At 50.4% G+C, this 18,345-nt stretch overlaps 1 protein-coding gene across 3 annotated transcripts in view; it reads left to right on the forward strand.

The window, feature by feature from the left end:
- The first annotated feature begins 759 nt into the window (after window positions 1-759).
- Window positions 760-18,345, forward strand: part of LOC147121742 (von Willebrand factor A domain-containing protein 5A-like) — a 273,727-nt gene continuing 256,141 nt past the window's right edge. Inside the window, exons 1-5 of one of the 3 annotated variants that reach the window (XM_085982208.1) lie at window positions 760-968; window positions 6,957-7,006; window positions 11,260-11,462; window positions 11,745-11,967; window positions 14,134-14,300. In XM_085982208.1, coding sequence (XP_085838334.1) covers window positions 6,964-7,006; window positions 11,260-11,462; window positions 11,745-11,967; window positions 14,134-14,300 — 636 coding nt within the window. In that variant the 5' untranslated portion in view covers window positions 760-968; window positions 6,957-6,963. The remainder of the gene's footprint in view (window positions 969-6,956; window positions 7,007-11,259; window positions 11,463-11,744; window positions 11,968-14,133; window positions 14,301-18,345) is intronic. The other 2 variants (XM_085982206.1, XM_085982207.1) reach the window with 2 other exon arrangements.

The following is an 18,345-nucleotide window of genomic DNA, read 5'->3' on the forward strand; positions in this document are numbered from 1 at the left end:
CTTCCCGACAACGCTGCTCGGCCCCGTTGAAAAGCCACCCGATCGAGCTCTACACCGCCGCAGCCCAGGAAGGATCAGTGTACTACCTGCCACCAGCCCGATTAGCTGAAACACCATCGACAGGATAACCAAGCTCTTGACAGCCTCTCCTGCAAATTTTCAACTCCAATGAATCAGAGGCGGTTGCCCACGGTCGACGCCCGTTCCTTCTGTTCGTTTGATTTTTTTTTCTTTCTTCCTTCTGGCCTCGACCTCTGATAACTTTGCTTCAGGGATGGATCCCCATGAGGTGGTGCAGACTGTAGGTAAGTTTGGATCTGCTCGTCGCCAGTATTATGTCCGTGTGTAATTGAGACACGGACTGCAGGAGTTGGTTATAACAGGTCTTTACTGAGTGGAGACAACCTGGAACTACTATGCAAAAGTTACTGCACAGGCTTATATACAGGGGTGGTCACTACTGGTACTGCAGTATACAGGGGCTGCAGAATATAGTTCCTTCTGCAAAGTACATACACTATAGCAAACACTATGCACCAACACACGACGCACACACCACACATGCACACACCACACACCACATATAAGTGCACACGCAGGCACGCTCCACGTATGCATACATCACATATGCCCACACCACATATACACAAACACACACCAGGCACACACAAGAGGAAATGACCTAGAAAAATGCTTCAATGGGGAACAGGAGACGATGAAGAGGCTGTCGTGATGTCATTGTATAAAACTCCAGTGGTTGAGAGACGCTCCCTACAGTTCAAGCTGCGGCACCAGTTCAGCTCGGGAGAGTGAGTCAGCAGCAACCAGTGGGGAAGAACTGGGAACTGGTTACAGTGCAAGGACAGAGATTGAAACTGTACGGAGTGACTGGGCACAGCAGACAGAGCGAGGGAAGAGCGACAGAAAGAGAGAGGTGTACAGAGCAGACGAGAAAAGAAAGAGAGAAGGTAAAACATTCTTTGGTTAACTTTTGAGCTGCCTGGGATTTTTCTGCCCCGTTGCAGAAACATTCCCTGGAGCAGAGAGACTCCCCGGGGACAGGGTAATGTAGGAAACATGGCAGCCAATTTGCGCACAGCAAGATCCCCCAAGGCCCAGAACTTCGGGTCTCCACGGGTGAGTACGCACGGGGTACTCACCTGTAGGCCCGATGGAAGTGCCGGTTTCCTGTATGCACTGCGCATGCGCGGGAAACCGGCACTTCTGTTCCCCTGAAAGAAGGGGTTCAGAGGTCGAACGCATGCGCGGGAGAAGCTGCGCGTGCGCATCGAACTTACTTTTTTTTACAGGTTTTCCCGGGAGGGTAAGTCTGCAGAATTTAGAAATGTAAAAAGCAGTCGCAAGGCCTGCTTTTCACAAAGTAAGTGGTGAATTAATTAAAATTAAAACATTTTTCCCACAGGTTTATTATTTTTAAATACTTTAAAGAAAGGTAAGTTTATTTTTAGCCCCGTTAGAAAATAAAATTATTTTTTTCAAAAATTTAAATTATTGTTTAAAATAGTTATTTCATGTAATTTATAGTTTATTTAAAAAATGTGATTTAAAAAAAAATTTAATTGAAGATTTAGTGATGTTTTGGGGCCGTAGTATTTCTAAGTTTTGACAGCCCTTCCTGTCAGACTTATGAATGGAGCATTCCCTGCTCCGATTGGCTCTCCATGGCCCATGTGATCCCAGGGGACGCTGCGAACTAACTGCGCCCCTGGGATACGCAAGCACTGCGCGCCGGCAGTTGGAGGAGGACCAGGATCGGAATTCCACGGGGGCCCAAAGCTCAACGGCCGGCGCGCTAGGTAAGTGCAGGTCGGGGGCTTGCACCCGCGGGAAGCCCCCGACCCGAGTTTCTGGGCCATGTGATATAAAGAAAAATAAAAAGCCTTTCACCACCACCGGACGTCTCAAAGCGCTTTACAGCCAATGAAGTACTTTTTTTAAAAGTATAGTCACTGTTGTAATGTGGGAAACGCAGCAGCCAATTTGCACACAGCAAGCTCCCACAAACAGCAATGTGATAATCACCAGATTATCTGTTTTAGTGATGTTGATTGAGGGATGAATATTGGCCAGGACACCTGGGATAACTTCCCTGCTCTTCTTAGAAATAGTGTCATGGGATCTTTTACATCCACCCGAGAGAGCAGACAGGACCTCGGTTTTAATGCCTCATCCGAAAGTCGGCACCTCCGACAGTGCAGAGGAGGCTCCTTCAGTACCGCACTGGGGAGCCAGCTCTGGATTATGGGGCTCGAGTCTCTGGAGTGGGGCTCGAATCCACAACCTTCGGACTCGAGGCGAGACTGATTGTGGCCGACTGTGTACGAGTCCAGGCTCTGCACCAACCATGTTTGCCCCCGGCCACAAGGACACGCCTTTAACTTGGAAGGTTGATGCCTCGGGGCACAAGGACACACCTGTACCATGGAAGGCTGATGCTGTCAACCGTGACGCAATTGTTCTTTATTCTGCTGTGAGATTTTAGGGAATTTCCAGAATTGCGACGATGGAGAGGTTTGAACTTACTCAACACATGTTCGTTCCTGCATCACAAACCCCAGTGGGCCCCACACAGCTGTCGTTGTGTCCTTTTTTCGGTAACATGCACAGAGGCTGCTGCTATCCCGAACTTGTAAACCTGTCTCCTCGCCCCAACAACTCAGTGACCGAGAGCCCTGGCTGGTGTGGTACTGAGCCCCACAGAGCAAGAAGAGCCCAGGTACCACACCCCATCCCTCCTGATCTGTGCTGAGTGAGCTGATTCCAGCTGGGGGTGGCAGTAGGGGGCTTCAATTGGTACTGAGCTCCACACAGAGCAGGAAGAGCCCAGGTACAGGTGGCCTGGGGCCTGCTGCCTGGGCCCTGGTGCCTGGGCCCTGTTATTTGGAGACTGATGCCTGATATTTGGGCCCTGATGCCTGGGCCCTGTTATTTGGAGCCTGATGCCTGGGCCATTATTTGGAGCCTGATGCCTGGGCCCTGTTATTTGGAGCCTGATGCCTGGGCCCTGTTATTTGGAGCCTGATGCCTGGGCCCTGTTATTTGGAGCCTGATGCCTGGGCCCTGTTATTTGGAGCCTGATGCCTGGGCCCTGTTATTTGGGCCCTGGTGCCTGGGCTCTGTTATTTGGAGCCTGATGCCTGGGCCCTGTTATTTGGGCCCTGATGCCTGGGCTCTGTTATTTGGTCACTGGTGCCTGGGCCCTGTTATTTGGAACCTGATGCCTGGGCTCTGTTAATTGGAGCCTGATGCCTGGGCCCTGTTATTTGGGCCCTGATGCCTGGGCCCTGTTATTTGGAGCCTGATGCCTGGGCCCTGTTATTTGGGCCCTGATGCCTGGGCTCTGTTATTTTGGAGCCTGATGCCTGGGCTCTGTTATTTGGAGCCTGATGCCTGGGCCCTGTTATTTGGGCCCTGATGCCTGGGCTCTGTTATTAGGGCCCTGATGCCTAGGCCCTGTTATTTGGAGCTTGATGCCTGGGCTCTGTTATTTGGAGCCTGATGCCTGGGCCCTGTTATTTGGAGCCTGATGCCTGGGCCCTGTTATTTGGGCCCTGATGCCTGGGCTCTGTTATTAGGGCCCTGATGCCTAGGCCCTGTTATTTGGAGCTTGATGCCTGGGCTCTGTTATTTGGAGCCTGATGCCTGGGCCCTGTTATTTGGAGCCTGATGCCTGGGCCCTGTTATTTGGGCCCTGATGCCTGGGCTCTGTTATTTGGGCACTGGTGCCTGGGCCCTGTTATTTGGAGCCTGATGCCTGGGCCCTGTTATTTGAGCCCTGATGCCTGGGCTCTGTTATTTGGGCACTGGTGCCTGGGCCCTGTTATTTGGAGCCTGATGCCTGGGCTCTGTTATTTGGAGCCTGATGCCTGGGCCCTGTTATTTGGGCCCTGATGCCTGGGCCCTGTTATTTGAAGCCTGATGCCTGGGCCCTGTTATTTGGGCCCTGATGCCTGGGCTCTGTTATTTTGGAGCCTGATGCCTGGGCTCTGTTATTTGGGCACTGGTGCCTGGGCCCTGTTATTTGGAGCCTGATGCCTGGGCCCTGTTATTTGGAGCCAGATGCCTGGGCCCTGATATTTGGGCCCTGATGCCTGGGCTCTGTTATTAGGGCTCTGATGCCTAGGCCCTCTTATTTGGAGCTTGATGCCTGGGCTCTGTTATTTGGAGCATGATGCCTGGGCCCTGTTATTTGGAGCCTGATGCCTGGGCCCTGTTATTTGGCGCTTGATGCCTGGGCCCTGTTATTTGGAGCTTGATGCCTGGGCCCTGTTATTTGGAGCCTGATGCCTGGGCCCTGTTATTTGGAGCCTGATGCCTGGGCCCTGTTATTTGGAGCCTGATGCCTGGGCCCTGTTATTTGGAGCCTGATGCCTGGGCCCTGTTATTTGAAGCCTGATGCCTCGGCTCTGTTATTTGGAGCTTGATGCCTGGGCCCTATTATTTGGAGCCTGATGCCTGGGCCCTGTTATTTGGAGCCTGATGCCTGGGCCCTGTTATTTGGGCCCTGATGCCTGGGCTTGTTATTTGTAGCCTGATGCCTGGGCCCTGTTATTTGGGCCCTGATGCCTGGGCTCTCTTATTAGGGCCCTGATGCCCAGGCCCTGTTATTTTGGAGCCTGATGCCTGGGCTCTGTTATTTGGGCACTGGTGCCTGGGCCCTGTTATTTGGAGCCTGATGGCTGGGCTCTATTATTTGGAGCCTGATGCCTGGGCCCTGTTATTTGGGCCCTGATGCCTGGGCTCTGTTATTAGGGCCCTGATGCCTAGGCCCTGTTATTTGGAGCTTGCTGCCTGGGCTCTGTTATTTGGAGCCTGATGCCTGGGCCCTGTTATTTGGAGCCTGATGCCTGGGCCCTGTTATTTGGAGCCTGATGCCTGGGCCCTGTTATTTGGAGCCTGATGCCTGGGCCCTGTTATTTGGAGCCTGATGCCTGGGCTCTGTTATTTGGAGCCTGATGCCTGGGCCCTGTTATTTGAAGCCTGATGCCTCGGCTCTGTTATTTGGAGCTTGATGCCTGGGCCCTGTTATTTGGAGCCTGATGCCTGGGCCCTGTTATTTGGAGCCTGATGCCTGGGCCCTGTTATTTGGGCACTGATGCCTGGGCTCTCTTATTAGGGCCCTGATGCCTAGGCCCTGTTATTTTGGAGCCTGATGCCTGGGCTCTGTTATTTGGGCACTGGTGCCTGGGCCCTGTTATTTGGAGCCTGATGCCTGGGCTCTATTATTTGGAGCCTGATGCCTGGGCCCTGTTATTTGGGCCCTGATGCCTGGGCTCTGTTATTAGGGCCCTGATGCCTAGGCCCTGTTATTTGGGCCCTGATGCCTGGGCTTGTTATTTGGAGCCTGATGCCTGGGCCCTGTTATTTGGGCCCTGATGCCTGGGCTATCTTATTTGGGCCCTGATGCCTAGGCCCTGTTATTTGGAGCTTGATGCCTGGGCTCTGTTATTTGGAGCCTGATGCCTGGGCCCTGTTATTTGGAGCCTGATGCCTGGGCCCTGTTATTTGGAGCCTGATATCTGGGCCCTGTTATTTGGAGCTTGATGCCTGGGCCCTGTTATTTGAAGCCTGATGCCTGGGCTCTGTTATTTGGAGCCTGATGCCTGGGCCCTGTTATTTGGAGCCTGATGCCTGGGCCCTGTTATTTGGAGCCTGTTGCCTGGGCCCTGTTATTTGGAGCCTGATGCCTGGGCCCTGTTATTTGGGCCCTGATGCCTCGGCCCTGTTATTTGGAGCCTGATGCCTGGGCCCTGTTATTTGGAGCCTGATGACTGGGCCCTGTTATTTGGAGCCTGATGCCTGGGCCCTGTTATTTGGAGCCTGATGCCTGGGCCCTGTTATTTGGAACCTGATGCCTGGGCCCTGTTATTTGGGCCCTGATGCCTGGGCCCTGTTATTTGGAGCCTGATGACTGGGCCCTGTTATTTGGAGCCTGATGCCTGGGCCCTGTTATTTGGGCCCTGATGCCTGGGCCCTGTTATTTGGAGCCTGATGCCTGGGCCCTGTTATTTGGAGCCTGATGCCTGGGCCCTGTTATTTGGGCCCTGATGCCTGGGCCCTGTTATTTGGAGCCTGATGCCTGGGCCCTGTTATTTGGGCCCTGATGCCTGGGCCCTGTTATTAGGGCCCTGATGCCTGGGCCGTGTTGTTTGGGCCCTGATGCCTGGGCCCTGTTATTTGGAGCCTGATGCCTGGGCCCTGTTATTTGGAGCCTGATGCCTGGGCCCTGTTATTTGGAGCCTGATGCCTGGGCCCTGTTATTTGGGCCCTGATGCCTGGGCTCTGTTATTTGGGCCCTGATGCCTGGGCCCTGTTATTTGGGCCCTGATGCCTGGACCCTGTTATTTGGAGCCTGATGCCTGGGCCCTGTTATTTGGGCCCTGATGCCTGGGCCCTGTTATTTGGAGCCTGATGCCTGGGCCCTGTTATTTGGGCCCTGGGCCCTGTTATTTGGGCCCTGATGCCTGGGCCCTGTTATTTGGAGCCTGATGCCTGGGCCCTGTTATTTGGGCCCTGATGCCTGGGCTCTGTTATTTGGAGCTTGATGCCTGGGCCCTGTTATTTGGGCCCTGATGCCTGGGTTTGTTATTTGGGCCCTGATGCCTGGGTTTGTCATTTGGAGCCTGATGCCTGGGCCCTGTTATTTGGCGCCTGATGCCTTGTGCCTGCTACCTAGGGCCAGATATTTGAGGCCTGCTACCTGAGGCCTGAGGGGACATTCAGCGACCCTCTGCAGCCTCTAAACATGGTCTTTGTCATTCAGCACTCGCGGCTGATATCCCAACAACACAACCTTGCTCCTGGTGTCGCAAGCCTCTGAATGAGTCAGTGGGGCCTGAGCTTTGTGGCTTGCAAAGGTGAGTTACAAATGGGGAGACTGATGGGGCGGGTCCAGATTCAATGCCCACGCTATTCATGTCTTTTTCACATTCCAGCTACACCATGGAAAGACCCTGCGGACTCGTGACTGTGAAGAACACCCCAGGTAAAGGATCTCCCAGAAACTGGTCACAGGGTGCCAGGTTGGGAACAGGCTGGGTCCACTGGGGTTATGAGGAGAGATTACACAAACAAAGCTCGTATTCCCTGGAATATTGAAGGTTGTAGGGTTGATTGATTGAGGTTTTTAGGATTTTGAAAGGAATTGATAGATGGAGAGAAACCTTTTTTCTGCTGGTCATAGAGTCATAGAGAGTCATAGAGTTATACAGCACAGAAAGAGGCCCTTCGGACACCGTGTCCACGCCGGCCATAGAGTAATTTATCCACTTTTAAGCCTGCTAAAACCGCTAGTACCTCATCCCTCTCAATACTAATTTGTTCAAGTATATCACAATCCCCCTGCCTGATTTCTATGCCTGCATCGTCCTTCTCCATACTGAACACAGATGCAAAATATCCATTTAAAACCTCACCCACATCTTCCGGCTCTACACACAGATTGCCACTTTAGTCCCTAATGGTCCCTACTCTTTCCCTGGTTATCTTCTTGCCCTTAATATACTTATAAAACACCTTGGGATTTTCCTTTATTTTGCCCGCCAGTGTTTTTTAGTGCCCCCTCTTCGCTCTCCTAATTTCTTTTTTAACTACCCCCCTGCACTTTCTATACTCCTCTAGGGCTTCCACTGTTTTTAGTCCTTTGTATCTGCCAAAAGCCTCCCTTTTTTTCCTAATTCATTCTTGTATATCCCTTGACATCCAGGGTTCCCTGGACTTGTTGGTCCCACCCTTGACCGTTACGGGAACATGTTGGCGCTGTACTCTCTCTATTTCCTTTCTGAAAGACTCCCACTGCTCTGATGTGGATTTTCCTACAAGTAGCTGATCCCAGTCCACTTTGGCCAGATGCTGCCTTATCATATTAAAATCGGCCTTCCCCCAATTTAGAACCTTTATTTCCGGTCCATCTTTGTTCTTTTCCATGACTACCTTAAAACTCACCGAATTATGGTCACTGTCACCAAAATGCTCTCCTACTGACACTTCTACCACTTGCCTGGGTACATTCCCTAGAATTAGGTCCAGTACCACCCCCTCTCTTGTAGGACTTTCTACATGCTGGCTCAAAAAGCTCTCCTGGATGCACTGTAAGAATTCTGCACCCTCTAAGCCTTTCACACTCTGACTATCCCAGTTAATATTGGGGAAGTTGAAATCGCCTACTATTATTACCCTATTATTTCTACACTTCGCTGAGATTTGCCTACATATCTGTTCCTCTATCTCCCCCTGACTGTTTGGGGGCCTATAGTACACTCCCAGCAAAGTGCTTGCCCCCTTTTTGTTTTTAAGTTCTACCCATACGGCCTCATTAGAGGAACTTGCTAAGATATCATCCCTCCGTACAGCAGTAATTGACTCCTTGATTAATATTGCGACACCCCCACCTCTTTTACACCCCCCTCTGTCTCGCCTGAAGATCCTATACCCCGGAGTATTGAGCTGCCAGTCCTGCCCCTCCCTCAACCATGTCTCTGTGGTAGCAACAATATCATACTCCCATGTGTTCATCAACACCTTCAATTCATCTGCCTTACTCGCAAGACTCCTTGCATTAAAATAAATGCCATCCAGCCTTGTCATACTCCCTTGTGCCGTTACATATTTGCTCTGCCTTCCAGGCTGACTTGTTTTTACCAATGTGAACCACTGTTCGCCCTCCCCCTTCAGAATGCCCTGCAACCGTTCAGTGACATCCGTGACCCTGGCACCAGGGAGGCAACATACCATCTTTGAGTCACGTCTATGGCTACAGAAACATCTATCTGTTCCCCTTACGATAGAACCCCCTATCACTACTGCTCTCCCACTCTTTTTCCTCCCCTCCTGTGCAGCTGAGCCACTCATAGTGCCACGGACTTGGCTCTTGCTGCATTCCCCTGAGAAACCATCTCCCTCATCACTATCCAAAACGCAAAATCTGTTGGAGAGGGAGATGAACCCAGGGGACTCCTGCACTACCTTCCTAGTTCTTTTACTCTGTCTGGTGGTCACCCATTTCCTGTCTACCTGTGCACTTTTACCTACGGTGTGACCACCTCGTTAAACGTTCTATCCACGAAGATCTCAGCTTCGCGGATGCTCCACAGTGACTCCAGCCGCAGCTCCAGTTTTGAAACGCGGATTTCGAGTAGCTGCAGCTGGAGACACTTCCTGCACATGTGCTTGCCCTGGACACTGAAAGTGTCCCTGACTTCCCATATAGCACGGGAGGAGCACTCCACGCTGCCGAGCTACCCTGCCATGCCCTACCCTTAATTTATTCCCTTCCTTTAAATTAAAGAATATTAAATACACTAGGAACCTTACTTCCCTTTAAACACTACTTACTCTAAACTAGAGACCTTACTTTGACTTTAATGACAGGACTGTAGAAATACTCACCAGGTCCTACTTACCAATCAGCTCCTTCACAGGTGGAGGAGTCTAGGACAAGGGGACATAACCTTCAAATCAGAAATAAAAACAGAGAATGCTGGAAATACTCAGCAGGTCAGGCAGCATCTGTGGAGTGAGAAACAGAGTTAACGTTTCAGGTCGATGACCTTTCGTCCGAACCAATGCTTCAAATCAGAGCCAGGCCGTTCAGAGAGAAGTTAGGAAACACTCCTTCACGCAAGGGGTAGTGGAAATCTGGAACTCTCTTTCCCCCAAAAAGCAGTAGATGCTAGCTGAATTAATCATTTTAAACCGGAGAGCGATAGACTTTTGCTAGCCAAGGGTATTAAGGGATATGGAGCAAAGGTGGGTGGGTGGATGGAGTTAGAATACAGATCAGCCGTGATCTCATTGAATGGCGGAACAGGCTCGAGGAGCTGAATGGCCTGCTCCTAGTCCTACAACCCTAATATATTCTGGGCGCCACACTTTAGGAAGGATGTCAAGACCTTAGCAAGGGTGCGGAAAAGATTAATACTGGAATGGTGCCAGGGATGAGGGACTTCAGTTACGTGGATAGACAGGAGAAGCTGGGGTTGTTCACCTTCGGGCAGAGAGGGTTAAGAGGAGATTCGATAGAGGTGTTCAAAATCATGAAGGGTTTTGATCGAGTTAATAAGGAGAAAGTGTTTCCAGCGACAGAAGGGTCGTTAACCAGAGGACACAGATTCATGGTGATTGGCAAAAGAACCCGAGGCGACATGAGGAAATATTCTTTACACAGCGAGTTGTTGTGATCTGCAATGCACTGCCTGAAAGGGTGGTGGAAGCAGATTCAATAGTAACTTTCAAAAGTGAATTGTATAAATACTTGTAGGGGGGAAAAAAATTGCAGGGCTATGGGGAAAGAGTCATGGAGTGGAGCTAGTTAGGTAGCTCTACCAAAGAGCCGGCACAGGCATGTTGGGCCAAATGGCCTCCTCCTGTGCTGTATCAGTCTATGATTCTATGATCTCATTCAATGCTGGAACAGGCTTGATGGGCTGAATGGCTTCCTTCTGTTCCTATGCTCCTATGTGCACAGTGGGAGTGACTGAGATAGGGTTTGGGTCCACTGGGATTGTAGGTAATGGGAGTAAATAGAATGTGTATCTGGCAGCATTTCAGCTGCAATTTGTCAGTTTACTGTGTGACAATTAACATAAGTATTGTTTACACAATGCTCGAGCAACAGTATAACAAGGAAAGAAACAAACTTAACCCGTTCTTCCTGCGGGAGAGAGAAGTAACCACATGGGGCCACGTCCTGGAGCTCTCTACATCTAAGCCGTTTAAAGCATGATTCTTACAGTGGACTTGTTATGTAGGCATGAATTGTTGCTCACAGCCGCCTGTCGCTTATTCTGTTTGTTCCAGGCAATGAAATGTGGAAGGGTTAAGATCTAATGGGATTGTGTACAAATGCAGTGAATGGGAAGAGGTTGGGTCCATTTGGATTGTGTACAATGGGAGTGTATGAGAAGGTGTTGGGTCCATTGGGATTGTGTACAATGGGAGTGAATGGGAAGGGGTTGGGTCCATTGGGATTGTGTACAATGGGAGTGAATGGGAAGGGGTTGGGTCCATTGGGATTGTGTACAATGGGAGTGAATGGGAAGGGGTTGGGTCCATTGGGATTGTGTACAATGGGAGTGAATGGGAAGGGGTTGGGTCCATTGGGATTGTGTACAATGGGAGTGTATGGGAAAGTGTTGGGTCCATTGGGATTGTGTACAATGGGAGTGTATGAGAAGGTGTTGGGCCCATTGGCCCCCAGTGCTGACTCCCCTCACCGTGCTGTTCTCTCCCCGGTTGCAGTCCCCCTGAGGAGTATCTCGGTGGAGGTGGAGGTGACGGGCTTTGTGGCTGATGTGTCTGCAAGCCTGGAGTACTGGAATGAGGAGACCAATCCCGTGGAGGCCGTCTTCGTCTTCCCCATGGACAGTGATGCCGCAGTCTACAACTTCCAGGCCACGGTGGATGGGAAGAAGATTGTGGCCGAGATTAAGGAGAAACAGAAGGTGGGAGATTGATTCGGGGGGGCGGAGGCTGAGGTCAAATGGCTCCCTGAGGTGGAGGCGGGGCTTCCCGAGGCTCGTGTTCCTGAGTCGGGGTCCTAAGGCCGAGGTACCTGAGGCTGGGGGTGGCTGAGCCAGGGGTTCCTGAGGCCGGGGTGCGAGTTAGGATTCCGGGAGACTCCAGGACAATGCTGGAGGGTTGCTGACCCTAGTCTGTGATTGCCTCTTTTCTAACCAACAATTCCTTCTCCTCTTTCCCCTCTGCCGGCCCCGCCCACCACACAGGCCAAGGACGAGTATGACGATGCGATCTCCTCTGGCCATCAGGGCTTTCTGCTGGAGGAGGACAGCAGCAGCAGCGACATCTTCACCTGCACCGTGGGGAACCTGCCGCCCGGTCAGAGCGCCAGCGTCTCCTTCTCCTTCGTCCAGGAGCTGGCACTCGAGGCTGATGGTGCACTGCGCTTCGTCCTGCCCGCCATTCTCAACCCCCGCTACACGCCGGCAGGTGAGGCTCGGGTCCACGAGTTATACCGGCAACGATCGGGGGTCAGACTCAACGGGTCAGCATCGAACTCACCCGGGGCAGATACAGCACGGGTTAGATACAGAGTAAAGCTCCCTCTACACTGTCCCATCAAACACTCCCAGGGCAGGTACAGCACGGGTTAGATACAGAGTAAAGCTCCCTCTACACTGTCCCATCAAACACTCCCAGGGCAGGTAAAGCACGGGTTAGATACAGAGTAAAGCTCCCTCTACACTGTCCCATCAAACACTCCCAGGGCAGGTACAGCACGGGTTAGATACAGAGTAAAGCTCCCTCTACACTGTCCCATCAAACACTCCCAGGGCAGCTACAGCATGGGTTAGATACAGAGTAAAGCTTCCTCTACACTGTCCCATCATACACTCCCAGGGCAGGTACAGCACGGGTTAGATACAGAGTAAAGCTCCCTCTACACTATCCCATCAAACACTCCCAGGGCAGGTACAGCACGGGTTAGATACAGAGTAAAGCTCCCTCTACACTGTCCCATCAAACACCCCCAGGGCAGCTACAGCACGGGTTAGATACAGAGTAAAGCTCCCTCTACACTGTCCCATCAAACACTCCCAGGGCAGGTACAGCACGGGTTAGATACAGAGTAAAGCTCCCTCTACACTGTCCCATCAAACACTCCCAGGGCAGCTACAGCATGGGTTAGATACAGAGTAAAGCTCCCTCTACAGTGTCCCATCAAACACTCCCAGGGCAGGTACAGCACGGGTTAGATACAGAGTAAAGCTTCCTCTACACTGTCCCATCATACACTCCCAGGGCGCATACAGCATCCTTTCTGTCTGGTTCTGGATTTGATCCCAGGTCCCAGAGTGTGAAAGATCAAGATGTGACCCATTGCCCCATCTATCCCGCAGGTATCTGTACCTTCTTTAAATGAAGAAGCTCCCTCATTAAAAGCGGTCCAGATAGTGGACTCACTGCATCCAGCGCTCACTGGGACCCGCGCTCTATACTGACGCAGTGCGATGTGTCGGACGCTTCTTATCTCTGGAGTCCATTCCACTCCAAATAGGAACAGGAGGAGGCCATTCATCCCCTCGGGCCTGTTACATCAGAGTAAGAGGAGGACATTCAGCCCCTTGAGCCTACAACATAGGAATAAGATCAGGCCATTCAGCCTTTTTGAGCCTATAATATTGGAGCAGGAGGCCAGTTGTGCCTCTAGCATACGAACAGGAGCAGGCCATTCAGCCCCTCGGGCCTGTTACACAGGAACAGGAGGAGGCCATTCAGCCCCTCGGGCCTGTTACACAGGAACAGGAGGAGGCCATTCAGCCCCTCGAGCCTGTTAAATAGAAGCAGGAGGAGGCCATTCAGCCCCTCGAGCCTGTTACACAGGAACAGGAGGAGGCCATTCAGCCCCTCGAGCCTGTTACATAGAAGCAGGAGGAGGCCATTCAGCCCCTCGAGCCTGTTACATAGGAACAGGAGGTGGCCATTCAGCCTCTCGAGCCTGTTCTGCAATTCAATCAGATCATGGTTGAAATTAACGTTAACTCCATCTACCCGCCCTGGTTCCCTAACCTTTAATGCCCTTGCCTAATGAAAATCTATCAATCTCAGTTTTGACGTCTTCGATTGGCCCCCAGCCTCCACAGCTTTTTGGGGGGAGTGAGTTCCAGATTTCCACTGCCCTTTGTGTGAAGAAGTGCTTCCTGACATCACCCCTGAATGGCCTGGCTCTGATATTAAGGTCATGCCCCCTTGTTCCGGACTCCCCCCACCAGAGGAAATAGTTTCTCTCTCTCTACCCTATCGACTCCTTTAATCATCTTAAACACCTCGATTAGATCACACCTTTAATCTTCTATATTCGAGGGAATACAAGCCTAGTCTATGCAACTTGTCCTCGTAATTTAACCCTTTTAGCCCCGGTATTGGGAATCCGGGCCAAAGGTGCCTCATCTTAATGAGCTGAGGGAAGATGGGGGTTAATGCAGTAATGATTCGGTGATGTCAAGCTTGGATTTTAAATGTCTTGATTGTTGGTGGAAGCAGAGCCCAAGGAACATGGAACGGCAGGTTTCATGTTGAGGAACGGTGTGAGCGCAGGGAGGAGACGGCGAGACTGGGACTGGAATCTAACCATGCCACCTTTGACCCTCCCAGGTGGCCAGACCCCCAGCGTGACCCAAGGCATTCCGCGGGTAGCCGACCCGCCCTACACTTTGGGTCTCAAGGCCCAGTTCCACTGCCCGCATGGGATCTCCTGCGTCCAGTCCAACTGCGGGCTGACCGCCCTGGAGTATCTGACCCAGGACAAGACGTCGGCCAAGGTGAGGGGGCTCAATGCAGTGGCCCAGTGGTTGGGAGATGGGCTGTGGGGTGGGAGATGGCAGAAAGAGCTACACAAATTCAAGCAGCTAATGTATGAGCCCGAGTAGGAGACCGTGCTGATTCACTAACCAGGAAACTAACAGAAGGGGATGGATTGTCAGTGCCTCAGACTCGACCCTCAGGGAGATATCTGTAGACTGACTGGTGTCTCAGTCCCTCTCCCTCAGGGAGATATCTGTACACTGACTGGTGTCGCTCAGTCCCTCTCCCTCAGGGAGATATCTGTACACTGACTGGTGTCTCTCAGTCCCCTCTCCCTCAGGGAGATATCTGTAGACTGACTGGTGTCTCTCAGTCCCCGTCCCTCAGGGAGATATCTGTAGACTGACTGGTGTCTCTCAGTCCCCTCTCCCTCAGGGAGATATCTGTGCACTGACTGGTGTCTCTCAGTCCCCTCTCCCTCAGGGAGATATCTGTGCACTGACTGGTGTCTCTTAGTCCCTCTCAATTCACAATTCAAATCGCTTTATTGGCATGATAAGTTACATCTTATGTTGCCAAAGCATCAAAATACATTTATGGTTGAGCACATAAACGCAGTTCTATTCATACAGTGTATAAACAGGTATATCCCTGAGTGTATAAATATACATTCGCATTGTTTATATATATTCATTTCTTAGTTTACTGGTTGTCCCTCTGTTCATGGCAAGCTGTAACATAGTGTGCCGCCAGTGTTACACAGCTTCTCTCCTCTCCCAGTAGGAATGGGAGTTTTTGGTTGTCATTCAGATTTCTGAATTCAGGGCATATTTGTGAGAATTTTTGGTAGAAATTCTCCCTGATGTCCTGATATTTTCCACAGGCTGTGAGGAAGTGCATCTCTGTCTCCACTACTCCCTGATTGCAGTGAGAGCATATCCTGTCTTCTCTTGGCAGCCTGGTCTGCCTGTGTCTGCCTTTTTCGATCGCTAGGCTATGTTCGCTAAGTCTGTACCTTGTCAAGGTTCTTCTCAGTTTGTTATCCTTTACCATGGTCAGGTAATCAGCTATGTTGTATTGTCTGTTTAGGGCCAAGTAGCAATTGAGTTTGCTTTGGGTTTTTGTTGTTTCTGCCCAATATGTCAGATATTTTTCCTTTTGCTTAGCGACGATTGTGTTGGGTCGAATTCTTTGTGTTACCCTGTCACTGTCCTGGGGCTGGTTATTGTTAGTATTGTTAGTAGTTACTTCACTGAGTCCCAGGACTAGTTGACTGAGGGTATTCTTCTTTATGGTCAGCTCTTGGCATTTCAGGGCGTCGTAGTGATAGCATTGGGGGTTGCTCATTTGTAGGTGGTTCCAAAATTTGGTGGCTCTTTTTTGGATAGTGATTAGTAATGGATATTGGCCTAGTTCCGCCCTGCATGCATTGTTTACTGTTTTCCTTTGAGTCCGGAGGATACTTTTACAGAATTCTGCATGTAGGATCTCAATTGGGTGTTTGTCCCATTTTGCGAATTCTTGTTGAGTTAGCGGTCCCCATACTTCACTGCCATAGAGTGCAATTGGTTCAATTACTGATTTGAAAATTTTGAGCCAAATGCTAATTGGGATTTCTATTTGGATTGATTTTTTGATGGCATAGAAAGCCCTTCTTGCTTTCTCTTTCAGTTCATTCACAGCCAGTTTGAAGTTTCCCATAGAACTGATTTTTAAGCCCAAGTATGTGTAGTTAGTGGTTTGTTCAATTTTGGTTGTTCCTACTGTGAAATTTATTTTGGGTCCCTGATGTTTGGATCTTTGCTGGAACACAAGGACTTTGGTTTTTTGGGGATTTATTGTCAGGGCCCAAGTCTGGCAGTACGACTCCAGCAGGTCCAGGTTCTGCTGTAGACCCTCTTTAGTTGGTGACAGCAGAACCAGGTCGTCTGCATAGAGGAGGAATTTAACCTTGGATTCATATAGGGTGAGGCCGGGTGCTGTAGATTGTTCAAGTAGTTTTGCCAATCCATTTATGTAAATATTAAAGAGTGTCGGTGAGATTGGCGAGCCCTGCGTCACCCCCCACCCCTGTGGGAAGTATTTTGTTTGTTTGTCTCCAATTTTAACTGCACATTTGTTGTTTGTATACATTGATTTAATTACATCATATGTTTTCCCTCCTACCCCACTTTCGATAAGTTTCAGGAATAAACCGTCATGCCAGATGGAGTCAAAAGCTTTCTGGAAATCTACAAAGCATGCGTAGATTTTGCTTTTGTTATGGTGAACGTGTTTGTCAATTAGGGTCTGTAGGGTGAAGATATGATCGGATGTTCTATAGTTTGGCAGGAATCCAATTTGGCTTTTACTCAAGACATTGTGCTCCTCAAGGAAGTTTATAAGTCTTTTGTTTATGATGCTACAGAATACCTTCCCCAGGTTACTGTTTACGCAGATGCCTCGATAGTTGTTTGGGTCGATTTTGTCCCCACTTTTGTATATGGGCGTTATGAGTCCTTTGTTCCAGATATCAGGGAAATAACCGACACTCAGAACCAAGTTGAAGAGTTTTAGGATAGCCAGTTTCATTTTGTTGTCTGTGTGTTTAATCATCTCGTTTAGTATGCCGTCTGTCCCGCAGGCTTTTCCTGGTCGCAGGTCCTTGAGTTTTTCAAGAAGTTCTTCTGTTATTATGGCGTCTAGTGGGTTTTGGTTATCTTTTATGGCCATTTCTAGCTTTTCCAGTTTTTTGCATATTTGGTGTTGCTCTGGTCTTAGTGTGTTTTTCTGGTATAATTTTTCAAAGTGGTTTACCCATGTGTCCCCATTTTGAATGGCCAAATCGTCGTGTTGTTTTTTGTGTAGTGTTTTCAAGTTTTCCCAGAAACAATTGGAATCAATGGATTCCTCCATGGAGCTGAGTGCATTCTTAATATATTGCTCTTTTTTGGTTCTGAGTGTGTTTCTGCATTGTGTTAGTGTCTGACAATAAGTCAGGGAGATATCTGTACACTGACTGGTGTTTCTCAGTCCCTCTCCCTCAGGGAGATATCTGTACACTGACTGGTGTCTCAGTCCTCTCTCCCTCAGGGAGATATCTGTACACTGACTGGTGTCTCTCAGTCCCTCTCCCTCAGGGAGATATCTGTACACTGACTGGTGTCTCTCAGTCCCTCTCCCTCAGGGAGATATCTGTACACCGACTGGTGTCTCTCAGTCCCCTCTCCCTCAGAGAGATATCTGTACACCGACTGGTGTCTCTCAGTCCCCTCTCCCTCAGGGAGATATCTGTACACTGACTGGTGTCTCTCAGTCCCTCTCCCTCAGGGAGATATCTGTACACCGACTGGTGTCTCTCAGTCCCCTCTCCCTCAGAGAGATATCTGTACACTGACTGGTGTCTCTCAGTCCCTCTCCCTCAGGGAGATATCTGTACACTGACTGGTGTCACTCAGTCCTCTCTCCCTCAGGGAGGTATCTGTACACTGACTGGTGTCTCTCAGTCCCTCTCCCTCAGGGAGATATCTGTACACCGACTGGTGTCTCTCAGTCCCTCTCCCTCAGGGAGATATCTGTACACCGACTGGTGTCTCTCAGTCCCCTCTCCCTCAGAGAGATATCTGTACACTGACTGGTGTCTCTCAGTCCCTCTCCCTCAGGGAGATATCTGTACACTGACTGGTGTCTCTCAGTCCCTCTCCCTCAGGGAGATACCTGTACACTGGTGTCGCTCAGTCACTCTCCCTCAGGGAGATATCTGTACACTGACTGGTGTCTCTCAGTCCCTCTCCCTCAGGGAGATACCTGTACACTGGTGTCGCTCAGTCCCTCTCCCTCAGGGAGATATCTGTACACTGACTGGTGTCTCTCAGTCCCTCTCCCTCAGGGAGATATCTGTACACTGACTGGTGTCTCTCAGTCCCTCTCCCTCAGGGAGATACCTGTACACTGACTGGTGTCACTCAGTCCTCTCTCCCTCAGGGAGATATCTGTACACTGACTGGTGTCTCTCAGTCCCTCTCCCTCAGGGAGATATCTGTACACTGGTGTCTCTCAGTCCCTCTCCCTCAGGGAGATATC

This window comes from Somniosus microcephalus, chromosome 3 (genome assembly GCF_052327205.1).
Source record: "Somniosus microcephalus isolate GS21.2 chromosome 3, FLI_Smic_1.0, whole genome shotgun sequence".
Classification (NCBI taxonomy): Eukaryota; Metazoa; Chordata; class Chondrichthyes; order Squaliformes; family Somniosidae; genus Somniosus; species Somniosus microcephalus.